This window comes from Triplophysa dalaica, chromosome 7 (genome assembly GCF_015846415.1).
Source record: "Triplophysa dalaica isolate WHDGS20190420 chromosome 7, ASM1584641v1, whole genome shotgun sequence".
In the NCBI taxonomy this organism is placed as follows: Eukaryota; Metazoa; Chordata; class Actinopteri; order Cypriniformes; family Nemacheilidae; genus Triplophysa; species Triplophysa dalaica.
The window spans coordinates 11,916,040-11,934,392 of record NC_079548.1 but is presented as its reverse complement, the minus strand read 5'-3'; the positions used below and the strand labels follow the sequence as shown (position 1 = coordinate 11,934,392).

General features: G+C 39.5%; 1 protein-coding gene across 4 annotated transcripts in view; it reads left to right on the top strand.

Annotated features, from left to right (window-relative positions):
• Nucleotides 1-18,353, top strand: part of syt3 (synaptotagmin III) — a 33,815-nt gene extending 15,462 nt beyond the window's left edge. For all 4 annotated transcript variants that reach the window (XM_056753400.1, XM_056753401.1, XM_056753403.1 and 1 more), the window contains 7 exons: nt 3,581-3,707; nt 3,980-4,198; nt 7,267-7,387; nt 7,962-8,133; nt 11,677-11,806; nt 12,522-12,612; nt 13,295-18,353. In XM_056753400.1, coding sequence (XP_056609378.1) covers nt 3,581-3,707; nt 3,980-4,198; nt 7,267-7,387; nt 7,962-8,133; nt 11,677-11,806; nt 12,522-12,608 — 856 coding nt within the window. In that variant the 3' untranslated portion in view covers nt 12,609-12,612; nt 13,295-18,353. The remainder of the gene's footprint in view (nt 1-3,580; nt 3,708-3,979; nt 4,199-7,266; nt 7,388-7,961; nt 8,134-11,676; nt 11,807-12,521; nt 12,613-13,294) is intronic.

Sequence of the window (18,353 nt, the reverse complement as noted above, 5' to 3'; positions counted from 1 at the left end):
TTAGATGGTTAAAAATAGATCTGATCGTCAAGGCCTGGAATTGAAAAGGCGAGGCAGGGGAGTTGCAGTCAGCACAATGAGTTATATTCAGGCCCTCAGCGGGCAGCCCTCGCGCGTCAGTCCTGGTCCTTTATTTCGCCGTCACGAGGAGGGACGTTAGAATGGTGGAAAGTGCTGATGTTTGAGAAATGAAGGAAGGAGAAGCTGTTTGGTTCATGAATTATATATGACCAGCCACTTTAAACAGCACAGCCTGTCAACACATAATAACACGGCGCTGTGTTTCACCAAGAATTTACAGAGGAGGCAAAGAGAACAAAAAGATGGGCGAGTGGAGATTGATACCTCATTCTTCACATATAGTGAGAAGTTTCAATAAATGATTCAACAGATCTGTTCCTGTTCATTACATTATCAGTCATTTTAAGCTCTGCTAATTCTGAGGTGAGCGACACACGAACAGGGGTTTTAAATGAAAGAAATGCAACAGGATATGGAATGATGCCCCGCGTCAGAGCAATAGCTGGCGGCCGAGATTATATCTCATCCCTGGTGTGTTTAATTGACATCATCACACCTCCTGCTATGCTGTGGCATGTGAAATACATCAATGTGAATGTGTCACTGCTACAAGCATTTTGGGAATAGCGGGCAGGTTGACACCGTCAGTCAGAGTCGCACCCATAGGGACGCAGCTTTGTATCACGACATGGGTCGACCAACAACACCTGCGGCGCCGCGGGAATAGCAACCACTACTAACCTATTGTGTTTGAGGGTTTCAGCTGAATTCTTTTGTTTTAATATTTTAATTTATCCATCTACCTGTCAGATTCATGCTGAGTGGTGATCATTGTGTTTTCTGGACAATAGCTTTCAAGCAGCATGTTAAAAAGCATGTGTTTAGTTTGAGCTCTTGTATTGTTTAGAAATTGTTTTTTATAGGGGGTGGAGGGAGCCTGTCATTGAATAATGAAACGCGACTGTGCTCTGCAACATGCGGCATGCAGTGTGGGGTAGGGGTGGCTTGAAATGGACAGTCTAATGTCTGTCATTTTCAATTATAGATCTGAGTGCTAATAGAACTGTATGTTTCCAAAGACCAGCCTGATTTAAAGTCTGCCATCGTTTTGCTTGTACCATTGACATGAGATTTCATATCCCAAACAGATATTATTTGGGCAATTCCATGCAAATGTCTACCATAAAAACATTTAATGTTTAAATTACCAGCATGATTTTCTATAACAAGGTAAGTGCCGCTTTCAGAATGAGAACGGTCACATCCATAACGGTGCATATTCCTCATAAACGGGCACATAAAAATTAAAATAACTATTTTTTGTTCTATGCAGAGCCATCTCTTCATTTGTTGGGTATTATTATTTATGCCTTTTAATTAGTGGTGGGCATAGATTATTTTTTTGAATCTAGATTAATCTAGATTAATTCCAAAATTAATCTAGATTAATCTAGATTAAAATGGCTCATTTGAATTCTGCCGAAGGCATTCAGAATATGTGTACTACCCAAATAATGACTAAAAGTAAGTCTTTGAGAACGGGTTTCTCAAGCCAGGTGGCGCATTAGACCAGGGGCTCATCTCCTGTTTCCAAAATGCACCACAAACTGCTTGAGAAAGCTGTTCTACTATGATAATTGGTGATGAAAATTAAATTATGTTCAATAAGATGAACTCGTGTTTACTTCCGCATTAGCTAAGGGATGATTTCCGTTTAGGCGGTACTTGAGACTGGAAGAGCTCCTACAGTACATTTACATTTAGTCATTTAGCAGACGCTTTTATCCAAAGCGACTTACAAAGAGTGAGGGAGCAACAAGCGATATGTCATACAGGAGCCATAATACATTAGATCTCAATACAAAGTTACTGGTTTCAACTAAAGCTAGACCACTACCTGTTGAGAGAGTTTTTTTTTTTAAACCAATTCCGCATTGCATAAGGTGCAAACAACCTTAGTCTTGTCGATGTTTCTATTGGGAAGCTTCTTAATAATTAATATTCCCTGAAGCAAACCCGGCGGCTTCATAGCTGCATCCATGTTAGCACGTCACGTTTGATGCGGTAATTTCACAGTAACGTTATATTGTGTTCAGACCAAACGCGAATGGCGTGTCAAGCGCGAGTGATTTATATGTTAATGCAAAGAGCCAATAGACCTACTTGCTGCGCGAATCGCGCGAATGAAGCCCTGGTTATGAGATGATGAGCCGGCTTCCGCGAATGACGCGAATCACGCGAGTTGAAAAATCTCGTTCTCGCCCCGTACAGTGCAGTTAAGATGGTATACATCCGCGCTAAAATATCAAGGTGAAAGTCATCATAGCTTGCGTAGTATAGACCCAGCTGCCAACCCAACTTTGAGAATAGATTAACGGCGACATTTTTTTTATCGCGCGATAATAGTCTCACTGCGTTAACGCCGTTAACGGCCCACCACTACTTTTAATTCACAGAAAGTATATAGCCTCTTATATATTTTTTGTGTCATATCCATGTTTATTCCCTGTTTTTAAAATAGAAGACTGATGTTTATCAACAGGGGTTTTCTACAAACAGATGCTTTGATAAATTATTAACAACGACATTCTCTGAAAGTTTATATGTGACATCCATAACACAATATGTCACATCAATAATACTTGAATTGCCCATACATATTAGCCTTGAAAACTCAGAAATCACATTGGCTGGCTATAATAAGACGCTTTGGCATAATTAGATTTGCCATTTTATTATAACCTCCAGATTGCATTAGAAAAATGAATAATTTAACACGTTGTTTCCCTCTGAACTTGCACTATTTGCACTATGTCATGGGCAACTTAATGACACATTCTTTGTGACCGACATGTTTGTCTGCGTGTTTATTGAATTTCGGGTTGTGCTCTCCCTCCCCCACTGTTGTTGATTTATTTAAGTGTCCTAATGAAGGGGTGATGCATTTGTTAACGCTGAGAGACACATTCTAACAAGGCCTGATTAGTAACCACTGAAGTTCCCCCGCCCTTCGTATTTACATCTGTACACACACTGGGTGAACCTCACGCTTTCAGAAGTTCACCATCACCCTGTGTTTGGCATCAGACCGCAACAACCCACTGCAGGAATGACCTACGGTTCGGTGTATAATAAGCTGTGGGTTATTTATAAAGACCGGTGTCGAAGGCTCACGCCGACCGCCACGGATGTTGCCGTGCACATCAAATATTTATGTTTTGAAACTCACATTAGAGATGTATTATCTCATTCATTCCAGTTCATACAAGATCCTTTTACCATGCACTAGTATCACTCCATTCGTCAATTAATTCCAAGCTGTTGAGCAGAGTTTCACCACTGGCACCTTTCTGGCTTTTTTATATCTGAACGTTGGTGACAGCCATATAGGCTCTGTGAATTCAACGGCCCGGTTGTCAGCCTGTTTCAGCATAAACCTCCTCTCCTGTCAACGCCGGTTAGATGATGCCGAAACAGACTCGCACCCGGGCTAGCGAGCACAGAAAGTTCCAGATAGTTCAAAGTGAATAACTCTGACATTGATGTGTCTTTCTCACAGCACGGAGCAGCTGGTGGTTAAGATACTGAAAGCCCTCGACCTCCCGGCAAAAGACGCCAATGGGTTCTCCGATCCTTATGTCAAGATCTACTTACTGCCTGATAGGAAGAAGAAATTTCAGACTAAGGTATCTTTTTTTATTCTACTGAGGCTGCGAACAGCTTTGCTGCATGTACAATAATCCACTATTGAGATGGCAGGCCCTATTAGGACTCATTAAGATCTAGATGCATTTGTGTGAGATTTTTTTCCCCACTGCCCTAGTTCATCTAAAAATACATCTGTATCAGCTTGTGCATTTGAATTATTTTGTCGTTTGACGTTCTCAGCTTTTACACTTATCTAATTTATTCGAATTTTCCTCGTATCTGCTCTTGATTCCGTCGCTCTGGTTCACAGGTGCACAGAAAAACTCTCAACCCTATATTTAACGAGACGTTCCAGTTCAGCGTGCCGCTGGCTGAGCTCCACTCGCGCAAGCTCCACTTCTCCGTCTACGACTTTGACCGTTTCTCCAGGCACGACCTCATAGGGCAAGTGGTGGTGGATAACCTGCTGGACTTCAGCGAGGGGACTGGGGAGAAGCCTATTTGGAGAGACATAGTGGAAGGAACCGTGGTGAGATAATGCCTGAAATGTACATTTATATTAGTGCATTTAGCAGCAGCTTTTATCCAAGGGGACTTGCAGTGGATTGAAGATATGCGTTTTATCACCTTGTGCGTTCCCTTGGGATTAAGATGTTATGCAGCTTTCTCTTCTAAATATCCTTAAATCTCTATTAAATCAAAATGGAGGTTTTTTGGCTTTTAGTGTGAATCTGTTCAGCCCATTCGCACCAATTGCGTATAAATAACACGCGCTGTGCATTACAGTATAGTACGGACGCCAAATTGCGATTTTGCGTGCATAAATACGCCTTTTTTTGTGTGCATATGATACGCCAATTAGCGTGTTTGCATACTAAACAACAATTTGTCTCATTACCCTGTCCCCTAACCCAAACCCTAAACCTAATGTTAGCGTCCGTGCATATTATAACCTCTACCCTAACCCAAACCCTAAACCTAACCTTATTATTTTAATTATTTCAGTGTTTCCTCTTCATGTACGTTTTAAAATGGCTGCTCTCCACCCAGGTACAAGCAAACATTGGCGTATCATATGCGTATTATACGGTAATGCAACAGCGTGTTGTTTATACGCAATTGGGTGCGATCAGGTTGATCTGTTATAGTTAAAGATACCTATAAGCCAGTATTCTCTAAAACATTGACAAAGATAATATTTGAAAGATCTTAAAGTATTTAAAATGTACAGGGGTTCCCTACCACCAATACTGAACAACGATTTTGATGACATCATTCTGCACTTTAGTTTCTAATCAGATTCCAAGCTGTGAGGTATATCAGCCCGATCTCATGGGAATTTGTACGTATTTTACAAGTTGGCTAATTTGCACGAATTCGTACGATGTGAATCATAGCAAAACGTTATTTAAAAAAAAGCAATACTGAAGCCGGTTCCCTATCCCCACCCCTAATGAATTCATACAAATTAGCTACCCAAAAAAATGTGTATGAATTCCTTTGAGATTGTGTTGAGTAAACTAAATGCTGCTGGCTTTATTTTTAAAAGGAGGAGCCACACAATATGTTGTAAGCCCCCCTTTGTGTAGAGTGCATTGCTTTGCGGCCCCCAAAATAAAGACTTGTAATCCTAAACTTATAATTTTAACTAAACCAATACATATTTAATTATACAATGCTGGAACATCAATTCTTTTGGTTGGTGGTCTTATTATTCTAATGTTTGATTGCATAAAATGTATGATAAATACCTATATTTCATAAAATGCCACAAAATGAACAGTTCCCAGTTTCAGAACCACTGTGTAAGGGCATCGAACAGAGCTTGAAACGCGCATTTTCAAGGCACTTGAGTGGATCTTTGAATTAATAAATGAATGAATGAGTTATTAAACCCTTCAGACAGGTTAAATAAATAATCAATCTAAACAGTATGAATTGGTACAGCATTGTGTTAGCACTAGCAGCACAAAGATTTGGGGTTTGATTCCCATACTGACATCTCTTTGGATTCAGTCTTTTGCTAAATACATCAATGTAACAAATGTAATAATGTTTGCATCATACCGTATATAGCACTTCAATTAAGTGTTCTAGTAAAGCTCATTTCATATTTATGATACAGATGACTTGCATGTGAACATCATGCATGATTACATGCTTAGGTGCTGCCGCGTCCTTGGGGATGTTTGAAGCAGAGGTGTGAAGAGCTTCAGCGATGCATTTGCTTGTCCTTCTAGAAAAAATGACCTGAAATTAGTGAAGGTCACATGAGCCGTGCTTTCTTGAGTGTACTTCTAAAAATGTCACAGCATTTTTAAAGAGCGGTTTTTAGAAACATTTTTATCAACATCATTATTTTTTAATGAATAATGTGCCGCTACCTTAAGATCAGAGAGGAGATTTGAAGACAGAGCGCATAAATAAAATACGCCACAAGCTTCAGTATGTTTAAACAGGTTTAAGGAGCACAGATCGGTCAAATAAAGGAAATAAGATCAATTTGACACCATCTACTGTACTTTCAAGTCCGACAAGACAAATTTTAAAATTGTGATGCTGGCTGGAGCTAATTGTGTCTCACAATATGAGCACATATGATTGGTGCAACTGGAATGTTTTCATACACCCTCCAGATGATCAGCTGCTCAGGTGGCGTTTGCTTTTTTTTGCTCCCTCAGCTGGTTAGAAAATAACTTGAGGTAATTTTTCATTTGCAGCCTTGTGGTGTGTAACAGTATAAAGCTCAGGGTGCATACAAATCACGTGTATGGAGTCAAACCTAAGGCTGCCTGCTTCTGTAGTTCTTTAAGACGTATCCCAGATGCTTGACATTTTTGATGAAATACTGTAGCTCTTTTTGTTTACCTCGGCTGCTCCTGTGCTTTTTTCATTATAGCAGATGATAAATTCTGACAGAACAGGAGCTTTAGACAAAGATGAAAAGTCTAGACAAAGAGTTTAGGAGGAAAAAACGGAAGCGGCATCTCAACACGTGCCCTTCAGATCAGGGGATTCATCTGTTTTTCATTAATCACATACAGTACAAGCGATAACAGATGACAAATTGAACGTTTTTTTGTCTGAACTACAATAAGTTTTCTTCTGTGTAGAAGTTTTGGTACCGGTTCCAAATCTGTATTAATGTATTTGTTCTGTTGAAAACAAATAAAAGAATGTTAGCAACTATCAAGTTTTGGGGCAATATTGATGTTTATTCCAGTGCAATAACCTGCCCCATATATTTCTATTGTAATAGAAAACCTCATTGACTTCCACTTGTTTATACAAAATGAAGGACGAGAATTTTATTTCCATGGTGATGGTTCTATCTGTGAGCTTTGTTTGAATTGAACCTGAAAGATTTCTTTAAAAAAAAAAAAATTAGTGTTGACAACTACATTAACATACCTTCAGTAATGTACATTGATAAAAGATGCTTTGAATTTGTTACAAAAAGTAGCAAAAAGTTTTGAATCACCATACGGAAAATATTTAATCATTAATTTTATTTCATTTATTTAGCATAACTATCAATAATAATGCAGCACACCCTTTTGTGTGATCTCTTCCCCTTCTTATGTGTTTGTTATGCAGGAGAAAGCTGACCTGGGAGAGCTGAACTTCTCACTGTGTTACCTGCCAACAGCCGGCCGATTGACCGCCACCGTCATTAAAGCCACCAATCTGAAAGCCATGGACCTCACAGGTTTCTCAGGTAACTGCCCCTTTCTCACTCCCGCTCTAAACTTCTCTTTTTGGTAATTGCGATACCTCTTCAGTACCTCATTGTTAACATTCAGCCGTGATGAAACCAACACTCATTAATAACGTTAATGTCACACGTCCAGCATGTGACTAAGGTAATAACATTAAAGGTCATAAAATGATCAGTTTTCTAAGCTGTGAATATTATATAGCACCTCTGAAAAGTTGAATGTCAAAACAGAAACGCCTCATAAAGGCATCAACATCGCAGTCGTAAGGATGAGAGACATCCTTAATTAGTCTTGGCTAATTTAATTACTGTAGAAAGGCTCAACGTTATGTAATGAAGATTCCCGACGTAGGACGTGATTATGTTGCATCATGGTGTGTTAGGAACGTTCGGCGCAAGCATCATTACACCGCTTTTAATGTATCGCTAATGCTAACACAATCATTATTGATGCAGTTATTAGCATTAATATTAATGTAGTGGATGCATTATGCACCTCTGTTGCTAGTTCCCTGACATTCTCGCGCTTTATCTTTGTATCCTTCTTTATAATTATATCTTTATTATCTTTCAGATCCGTACGTCAAAGCATCTCTGGTTTGTGATGGTCGACGGCTGAAAAAGAGGAAGACGTCCATAAAAAAGAATACTCTTAATCCTACGTATAATGAAGCTCTGGTGTTTGATATTCCTAATGAGAACATCGAGAACGTGTCGGTGATCATCGCTGTCATGGATTATGACTGGTAAGATCACGACCGCTCTTCTCCTGTTGAGATGCCGCAATGTGTTAAGCTCCGGGTTATGATATGGCTTGACAGGAAGCACACTTTTGTGTCTCACAGGGTTAGTTTAAAATGAAGAATATAAAATCTATGTTGAACGAAAAAATCGTATTTTGCTAAATTTCCACGCTGCTCGCTTTTAAAGTGAAAGTGGATGGGGACCAAGGAAGGTTGTAGTCACCATTGACTTTAATTGTATGAAAACAGTTTTATTTTTGTTTACTTACAAATCAAATCAGATATAGGCTTCATTGAAAAAAGTCTGTCCATGTTGGCGATATAGTTCTGTTCTGGCCAAACTTCCAATGTCACGAATGGACAGAGCGGAGAAAACACAGAATGAAGACCCCAGGGGTAACAGATCCAGCAGATCCAGCAGAAAAAATGACAATACTATACACAGTTTCATTTGCATAATATACACTTGATAAAACCAGATAGTTAATGAGCTGGTATATTGAGAACAAGGTACTGAAGACGTGCAATAGATCTCTGGTGTGAAATTCCTGAGAGCATAGATTAGCGAGACAGATGTTAAAAGCACTAAGGCAGAGGGCCGTCAGACAGGAGGTGGATCTGCAAATGGAGGGGGATGTTAGGAGCAACTTGCATCCATGCAATAGACAGGCAGTAGATAGATTAAATGAAGGAAGGACATAAACAGATCTGAAATCTTTCAGAATTGTAGATGTTATGATCAGGAGGCCTAATTTATGTGACCTACCTGAATTAATGTGAAGCATGATTTTCTGGTAAGCTGTCCCTTTAAGACATAAACACAGAATGCCTCGTTGATTTTTTCAAGATCATCAGGATCACATTTACCTGTATACACCTAATATACATTTTACAGTTAAAAAATGTGCAATGGAAAAAATCTGCATTGCTGATAGCGATGGATTATTTGTTGTTTAATTATTAAATTAGACTTCCTCTCGCACATATTTGTTCTGCTAAACATAGGACCATATGCCCCTGTGTGTCAGACCCGTTCCTGGTGGACGTCTGCTCTATTTTGCATAAAGACAAGACACCTCATGAATATACATGGTGGCCTAATACTAATGGAAGCAGTGTCTCTTGTCTGGTGGGCACACCTTAGGTCACCTCCGATTTGTTTGTGTGTGTGTGGCTTTCCTGCAGCGTCCTTCAGCACTATAGACCCTCAGAGTCACATTTATGGTTGCTTGAGTACTAATTGCTTTACTTTTTAAGAAGGCAGTATTCCTGCTGCTATGTGTATGGCCAGGTTTTGGTGTTCTTTTGAAGAACAAAATATGCCTTGCAGAAATCATGCGCTTACTAATCATGCATCAGATGCTATTTTAGGCACTGCTGAGAAAATTCACATCTGAGTTCTCTAATGCGTATTTGTCAGTGGTCTCCGAGATTCTATCTCTCCCCTATGGCATGCGGCACACCACCAACCCTTTAACGAAGCAGTTCGCCTGCATGCCACAGATAACGCCTGAGTTATTGCTCTGAGCATTACTGCATGCCATCTGTGCTAAAAGACTATCTACTGGATAAGAGTCATTTCTGACATGTATCTGGCATGCTAAACAACCCATTTAGCAATATGCTTCCTTGTCTGGATTGATACTGCCATTTAGTTGGGCGATACAGGTGCAGGCGAAATAAAAGAGGTTTTCTTGTTTGAGATGAAGAAGTATTTTTTTTTCAAGCAGACTGCGTTTGAATTCAGCAGTTCTAGGACTTACATGGAATGTGATGAGCTCAGATGAGGACCAGTAGGAGAAACATTTGTAAATTAAGATACATTTACTTGACATGATTTCTTAAAAAAGCTGAATGTATTTAAAATAAGCAAAAATTATCCAAATTCAATCAACTTAAAAAAAATTCATACAGCTGGTTTTGGTTGTTTTAAGTATAGACTCGCTTAATATTGATAATTGTTTCAGAATAAGAGAAGACATAGTCTATCACATTCTATCACAGAAGTACAAATATCAAACATTCTTACATCAAGATAGGTTTTGACAAGGAAAATGAAAATATTTAGTAGGCCCTATTGTTTTATGAATGAAAATATAAGAATTAAGTAAGTTTATGTTTAAAACAAGCAAAACAAATCTGCCAGTGGGGTAAAATCATTAGGTACATTACTAAAACTAAATTCTTACCCCATTGGCAAATTTTGTTCTGCTTTTAAACATAGAACACAAGACGAGATGTGAATGGTGACCAGCGGCTGTCAAACACCAAAAAGGAATACTTTAGCTTTGTGTGAGGAATAAGCTTTAGGAGATTTACATATTCACTGTACATCTTGCTATACTGCTATCCCTGATCATTATTCATTGCCATTTCATGGAAGGAAGCACCTTCACCATTCTACTAATAAAGGGATAGAAATGATGGGGTGAACTATGCCTTCAAATCCTGTTGTATTCACCAGGGGAGAGAATATCATACAGGTTTGCAAGTGTGACTAGCATGCTATAGAAGAACCATTTGTGGCTCCCACAGAACCATTTAGTCAAAGGTTCTCGTAAGAAATATTAATTTTCTAAAGTCTAAATAACATTTTACCACAACAAATAATCTTTTGTGAAACAAATGTTTTTCAGCATTGTGAAGCACTATTTTAAGAGTGTACAACCCCCCCAAATTCAGGGAAATTTTAAGAAAAGCTACTGAATGTTGTTAAGTGCCTGAGCCTGGAACTAACCCTTTCCCTACAAATCCCATTGGTTAATGGTAATATTGTTCCAGGGCCAACAAGGATGTTGATCCAGAAACATGTCCTACTGAGTTAATCATATTTTGGCATGACATCCAGCTTTTAATGGCCGCTGTTCTCCTGATCGTTCCAGCAATCAGAGAAACGTACCAAAGTGATTGCTTTGCTTGTTATTTTATCTTCACTCTAGAAGCTTTTCATACTCACTTTTCAGGTAATTAAGTGATTATGACACCTCTCTCTCTCTCTCTCTCTCTCTCAGCCTCTTTTTCTTTATCCGTGTAGTCAGTAGACCTCACACAAGCCACATCCCATCAGTCCTTTATGAAGATTCTTCACTTAAGCGGTTCCCTGTGCTCCTGCTTCATTTTGTTTATCCCAGTAATTCAATAATTTTGATCTACCTCTGTCTTTCTCTGTTTCTGTTCTGTGTTTGACTGTATAATTTTGTGATCCCTCTGCCTGTGTCTGCGTAATTAAAGGACCATGTATAAAAACCTCTCTCAGTGTGTGTGTGTGTGTGGGGGGGGGTCTTAATGGGCAGGTTGGTTATATGACAAAGCTTGTCCTGTCTGTGTCTTTCTAATTATATGATGGCGATTAGGTCTGCTTTTATATCTTGTAAGCTTGTGCTCCTGAAGGTCTTTCGTGTCTCTTTTCCTTTCCCTCTCTCATCCATTTGTTGTAATGGATGCACTGTGCTATAGGTCTGGGCTTCATTTCTTAGCCTAACTGCATTAATTCAATCTCTCCCTCTCTGTCTCTCTCTCTCTCTCTCTCTCTCTCTCTGCTCTCAGTATCGGTCATAATGAGGTGATCGGGATGTGCCGTGTGGGCAGTGATGCTGAAGGGCCGGGAAGAGAGCACTGGACAGCCATGCTGGCAAATCCCCGCAAACCTATTGAACACTGGCACCAGCTGGTGGAGGTAGGCAGCGTGACCACATGGAGTGTGTGTGTAAGCATGTGAGAATCAATTAATGTGCACTGTGTGTTACTGTGTGTGGGGAATGCCCCCTATGCACACCATGTCCTTATTAAAACGGCTTTAACATTGATTTTAACCTTGATTTTTGCACCTGATGCCAGTTTGTCCTTATTAGTGTGACTGGTGTAGAAGGTGAATGAGAAAAGAAAGAAAGAACATTTTGTACATTATGATTACACTGGAGTACTTACCAATTATAAATAAATGGGTATTAAATATTATTGAGTTTAAATAAATGTATGTCAGAAAAAATATGCAGAGTGAATTTAACCCAGGAAAAATGTACAGAAAAAACAAGAAACGTTTTGCATGTAAACAATAATGAAGTATATATATAAGTATATATCCAAAAATATTTGACAGAGACTGCATTTAATACATTAATGCCATGTTTTAACAAACATTGCCCAACTGCATTTGTTATTTAACATATATTATTTTCTATAATATGTCACTCTGCATTATACGGTTAAAAGATGAAGTCAGTATACAAAAATGTATTTTTATTTGTGGTTACAATTATTAATGAAAATTCCAAGCCATTACAATATATATTTTTAATTTTAAGGACACATTTAACAACAAAAATGTAACAACAAAATGTTATCATATCAAGAATGCTAATGCATGTTGTTTTTTACGTCCACCTCCCCAGGAGAAATCCATAACTACATTCGTGTCAAAGAGTGCCGCAGGCTCCCCTAAGCCAAACATAGTGGTGGACAGCCCTCACTCTGAGTAGAGATGTGAGTATACACACACTGTTACTTCTCCACATAAGAGATCTGTGTGGGAGAATACATCAAAGTGATAGACTGGAGTAGCTTTCATTCATGTATTGAAGTACTGGCACAGGCTGAAAGCATGGAGCTGTTGTATGCTTATGTAACATGTTTAACCCTCTTGCTGTGTGTATACTTGTTATAAAGAGCAGATCACCTAAACATGACATTTCTGTCATCATTTGCTCACCCGTGTGTCACACCCATATCACGTTCTTTCTTCTGTGGAATACAGACGGTTGAAGAATTTAAACCTTACGTGATTAAAAAGTGTCCATTATTTCGGCTGGAGCAAGAGCTTGCCTAATGTTTCGTAATAACTTAAAAATATATATTTTTTATATTGTATAGAAGAAGTCTTGTTTAGATGCAGGGCATTTTTCAATCTGTCTAATTGACGATTTCAGTAGGACTAGTCCTAAATCATTGCGATTGCCTTGAATTCTGTATTCAGAATTTCTTTTTTTATGTTCCACAGAAGAAAACCATGAGGGTGAGTTAATAACTCTTAACATTTCTGTTACTCTTTGGATAGACTTATCCTGTAACAGTGCTTTCTCTCTCTCTCTCTCTCTCTCTCTCTCTCTCTCTGTCTGTTTCTTTCTCTCATGCTTTTTCTCTGTCTGTTTCTTTCTCTCATCCTCAGGTCAGCATTATCTTTTTAGCAACAGAAATCCATTCTTTCTTTTCACCTGTGAATAACTGTTCATCAAGACAGAACCAGAGAAGAGAGACTGTGCTTGTGTTAGTGCTTTTCCTCCCTGCAAACCCAACACAATATTAAGAGATCCACCTAGACCTGGAACACACACACATATAGACAACACAACCATACAAAAACTTGGAATCATAATAAAACTCTGGCATGGATGGTATTGCTTCAGGAATGATGTTAACGTCAAAATATGTAACGATTTATTCAGGGGAACAATGATGAACATTCCCACTTTAAAAATAGATGATCTTTATTTAGTTATTTAAAACTGAGCCTAAAACATTTTAATTACTTAGACAAAAGAATCAGGCGAGAAACCTGATCAATTCTGGACCACGAATGTGTGTGTGTGAGTGCATGTGTGTGTGTGAGAGTTTGTACGAGTGTCTGTGTGTAGCTATAAAAACAAAAAATCTATACAAAGTGTTTTCAGTCGGACAAGTATTTGGAGTGGTCTTCTCTGCCAATGCAGAACACTAGCAACTGTTTCCTAAATCTCTGGAGAGGACTACTTTATTACTGTACCCATCTGGAGAAGGAGGAATAAGGACGGACGCATTGGCCAATCACGTTGTGCAGTGTTCAAATGTGTCCCTCTGCCTTTCGCATTTTTATCACCTTCTGCTTGGAGCTCATTGAGATCAGCAATTCATTTTATTTTGTTTATTTACCATTGTTGTTCTACCAGATAAGAAAGGAACAGTTGGTGCGTTTGCAAATATGTTTCCCCAGCCCGGACGCACTGGCAAGTTGAATTCCATCGAGGACTCTTCCACGGAGCTAACATTGATTTCAAATATTGCCCGAGGACCCTATCTAGGATGGACCTTGGATTGACGTGCACGTCCTGGGAAAAGATTTGACCATAGTATTTTATTTTTATACCACACCAGGATTTTTTTGAGTTCTCTCATTTCAAAAGAGGAAGCGGGTGCTCTACATGACCCCTCTGCCAGGAGGACCGCTTCGGAAAGACTCCTTCCCGTGTACCTACATGTTTGTGGGAGTATTCTTTTGTGTCGATATGCGTTTGCTCGTCGGTTCGTGTGTGCGTGCGTATGCCCGTGTGTCGTATATGTCACTGTGACCCCGTGTTTACCACCAACGTCTCGCACCCCCTTGCCCCGTCCTTTCTCCTGCACAGAGTTTTTGTTTTGAACAATCAAATCGTGTCGCCTGTCCTGTGTCTTAGATGAACTATTTCCTGTTGCACTAGGTAGGGACAGGGTGCGTTTCTCAGATGCGGTCGTAGAATGTGCTGTTGACCTGTCTCTGTTGTTTCCCTAACACTGAAAGTGTCCCTAGCCTGATCTGTGTTCTCGTGTTGGGTGTTCTTATTTCCTTTTTTTGGTAAATGTGCTATGTGTGTAAGAGGGGACAAACCTATGGTGGCCAGGAAATAAATGTAGGACGTTTTTAATTGTCTTTAAAAGAAAAAGACTCTTCATCTCTTTCGGCTGAGCGTTCCTTGTGAACAGAGATAAAGAGGGAGACTTGTAGACTCATTTTAGCGCCACGAGGGTCCCGACACGGATTTTGTTTGACATCTCTGTACAGTCTTTGTATATCAGAATAGGCGCTTCTAATATATCGACCAAGAACAGCTACATTTATCAGTTCACGTACCCTTGATATCCAGGTTCACTGCAGCTATTAATATCGCAGTACAGCCACTGCCAATGCTATTGCACATACCCCTCAACGGAGGAATACTAAATTACCAATCACAAACACTCATGAAATGTATATCAGTATAATTATTTTCCACGCCAGCCCCTGAGCTCATATTTTTACCATTTCTATTATTAATCACACGTCGGGCCAAGCTATCGAGCTTGGACTCGCACGCGCGCACACACACAAGCGCTGGTGTGTGCTCAGTCTTGAGTCCGTTATCATATATCACCTCTTGTTGTTTTCTAAGAGCCCATTGATTCCGTCATACACGTAGATGTGGTATCGACCCACAGCCCCATCCAGCTCCTGTCTGCAGCCCTGTGTCTGAGGACAACACACTTCTGCTGCCTTTGATCTTACACTGTGGAGGCACGTTCTCTGTAGAGTGATCTTTGAACCCCTCTGTCAGCTTCCGCACTCACCTCTCGTTTTTACGATACGTCCGTCTTTCATTCCGTTTCTCTCTCTCTTTTTTTCAGCCTCGGCCTGTATTTCTCTACGTTTGTCTCCCCTCTTTCCTCTGTCTCTCTGTGTCAGTGCAATTCTGAATGATCCCGAGGAAATGTGTTTGCATGCTTATATTAACATGGATGATGTCAACTTGATGCAATGATAATTTAATAAGTGATGATCAACACAAAATTTGACAATGAACTTGATACTAACAGTACTAATGACAAACATGTTGACCTGTTCAATATCATTGAAACACTGACGATCAGTGATGTTGTTAATATTGTATATCCTCTTTGAAATGGTATTACAGTTTCTGGATATATTTTCGTTTGTATGTTGGTTCGTTTGCTTTTTTAGTTTTCTTCGAAAGGTTTACTTTTTTATATGTTCAGATTAAGCTGAGAGCAAGATGTAAATGAAACGCAGTCAGGGCGAGAACATTTCAGCTGAAAAAAAAACAAAAAATGAAAACAATATTGAAAAAAGCAAAAAAATAAAAAAATCCCCCAAAAAACTGTTAGGAGGATGATTATGTGAATGATTAAGAAGATGAATCTAAGGCTGGAGCAATGATGGCTGAAATAAAACATATGTATGAAAATCATTACCACCTGATACAACTACACATTTGTCTGTTCGTGTGAAGCAGTGTTGATAAGGTGTGGATCATCTTTCCTTTTACCTCTTGATTTTTATGTGCATTATGTTAATTATTTAGTTACTCTCATAAATCGTTTATTCACAGGGAATCCACTTCATATAAATGCAGCATTGCATTCCTCATTTTCACTGTTCTGTTTTTCCCTGGGCAAGCAAACGCATATCTAAGGGATAGTTCACCCAATAATGAAAATTCTGTCTTCCTTTACTCAGATTGTTCCAAGCCCATATACATTTCATTGTTTTGCTAAACACGAGGGAAGATATTTGCAAGAATGTCAGTAACCAAACAGATCTCATCCCCCCATTGACTCCCATAGTATTTATTTTCCCTACTATGGTTGTAACTGATGGGGGATGAGACATGTTTGGGAACATTCTTCCAAATATTTTCCCTAATATCTTCCAGACATTTATAGTGAGTAAATGATAAAACAATGTAATTTTTAGGTGAACCATCCCTTAAGATCCTATCTATAAATTTAAGCTGACCCTCTTCTCACACCTTCGGCCTCATTCTCCACATCAGTTGTATCTCTTGGAAGCTGAACATCCGCTCAAAAGTCAATGCTTGTTTCATCTGCCTCCATCTTGCCTGCTCTCCGAGTCCTCATCTGTGTTCATGTGAGTCTAACGCACCGTTCATGGGAGCCACAGAATATCTGTAGTCAGCACTCTCTTCCAAGCCTCCACACTGACACACACAGATACAGGAAGAGAGACAGAGGTGAAGGGAATTACTGTGTGTCGACTACAAATCCGAGCAAAGCAGGGGGAACGTTCTTGAAAGAGACCAGCATGATGAGAAATCTGAAAGAAGCATAAACAGGATTAAGAGAAAAATACATCTAACGGAAAAGCAGAACAATGGAAAAGAAACAAGTTGAGTGAAATGGAATTAGTTGTGCGGGTGGATTGTACGGGTGTGTAAGGACAAGATAGGATAGAAGGAGAGAGAAACAGAAAGGGGACGAGGATTTGTTCGTTCACAGGCAAACTAAGAAGTAGTCTACACCTGCGGTGGCCCGCACAACCAGAGACGCTTCTGAGGTGAAGACACGCCAGTTAGCACGACTACCCGTTCCTCAATACACACACTTACACAGAAGGGCGGGGGTCGGGGGAGCCGCAGTCTCCATGGCAACGTCCCCACAGTGCAAAAAAATCATTTAGTCAGAAAGATATTTCACCCGGCTCAGTGAGCTGAGAGAGATGGGAATAGAGAAGGAGAGAGGGGGTGATCAGAAGGGAGACACTTGAGAAGGCGTGGTATGGAGAAGTCGGGAAAATGATGGAGTAAAATTATTAGTGTGGTGCAATTATCATTACCACTAATAGCCATGAATGGCGAATGCTGGGTTCATTTTCACAGCCGGAGAAAACATCCATTGTGGGAAGCTGTTCATTTCGGCACTGACAGCCGTGGATATTTTGAGAAAATATTTATTCGTTTTACAGGATTCATTATCCCACACAGCAGAGCGATGCAAATGTTTATGTAATATGTCTCGTGTTCGGTTGTGCATGAACTGTCTCTCCTGGTTATCACCTGTTTCTGCAGCACTCATTTCATTATTATAAAAGGTATCTCTGAGTCTATTGTGCTGTAGTCCCAGTAACCCAGAGGTAGTGGTAGTATGCATATGGGCGTGTACGCTCTGGTTGCCTGTTGTGAGTTCCAGATGGCTTCTGTCTCCCAGCAGAGAGGACCAGTAAGGCTGCCTGTTTAAGTCAGAGCCACCTGGAGGACACATCTCTTGAGAATAATGTCGGACGTCCAAAAACAAGTCATAACATCCTGTTTCAATGTGAAATAAGCGGACCGCTTAAATGCCCAGGGTGATGCTCAAGAGCTGACAGTAATAAAGCTCAGACAGGCAATATTGATAATTAAAAGACACTTAGAGAGGTAATTTTTCAAACGACTTTAACGTCACTTTTTTTGCTAATAGGATTCCTCATTTATGGCCAGTTCTCACAAAATTTCTGTGTATTATCCAGGAAGAATTTACATTTCAAACTATGTTATAGGAGGCATGGACAACTTCATTCACTATATTTTAAATTCTTTTGGACCAGCGCAACATAAAATAATAAAAAATACACTATAAAATGTTTTTGTGAACATTTAACTTTACTGTTAAAATATTTTTCACACCATGAAAGAATATTAGCGGAATAAATAGAGATCACTCCA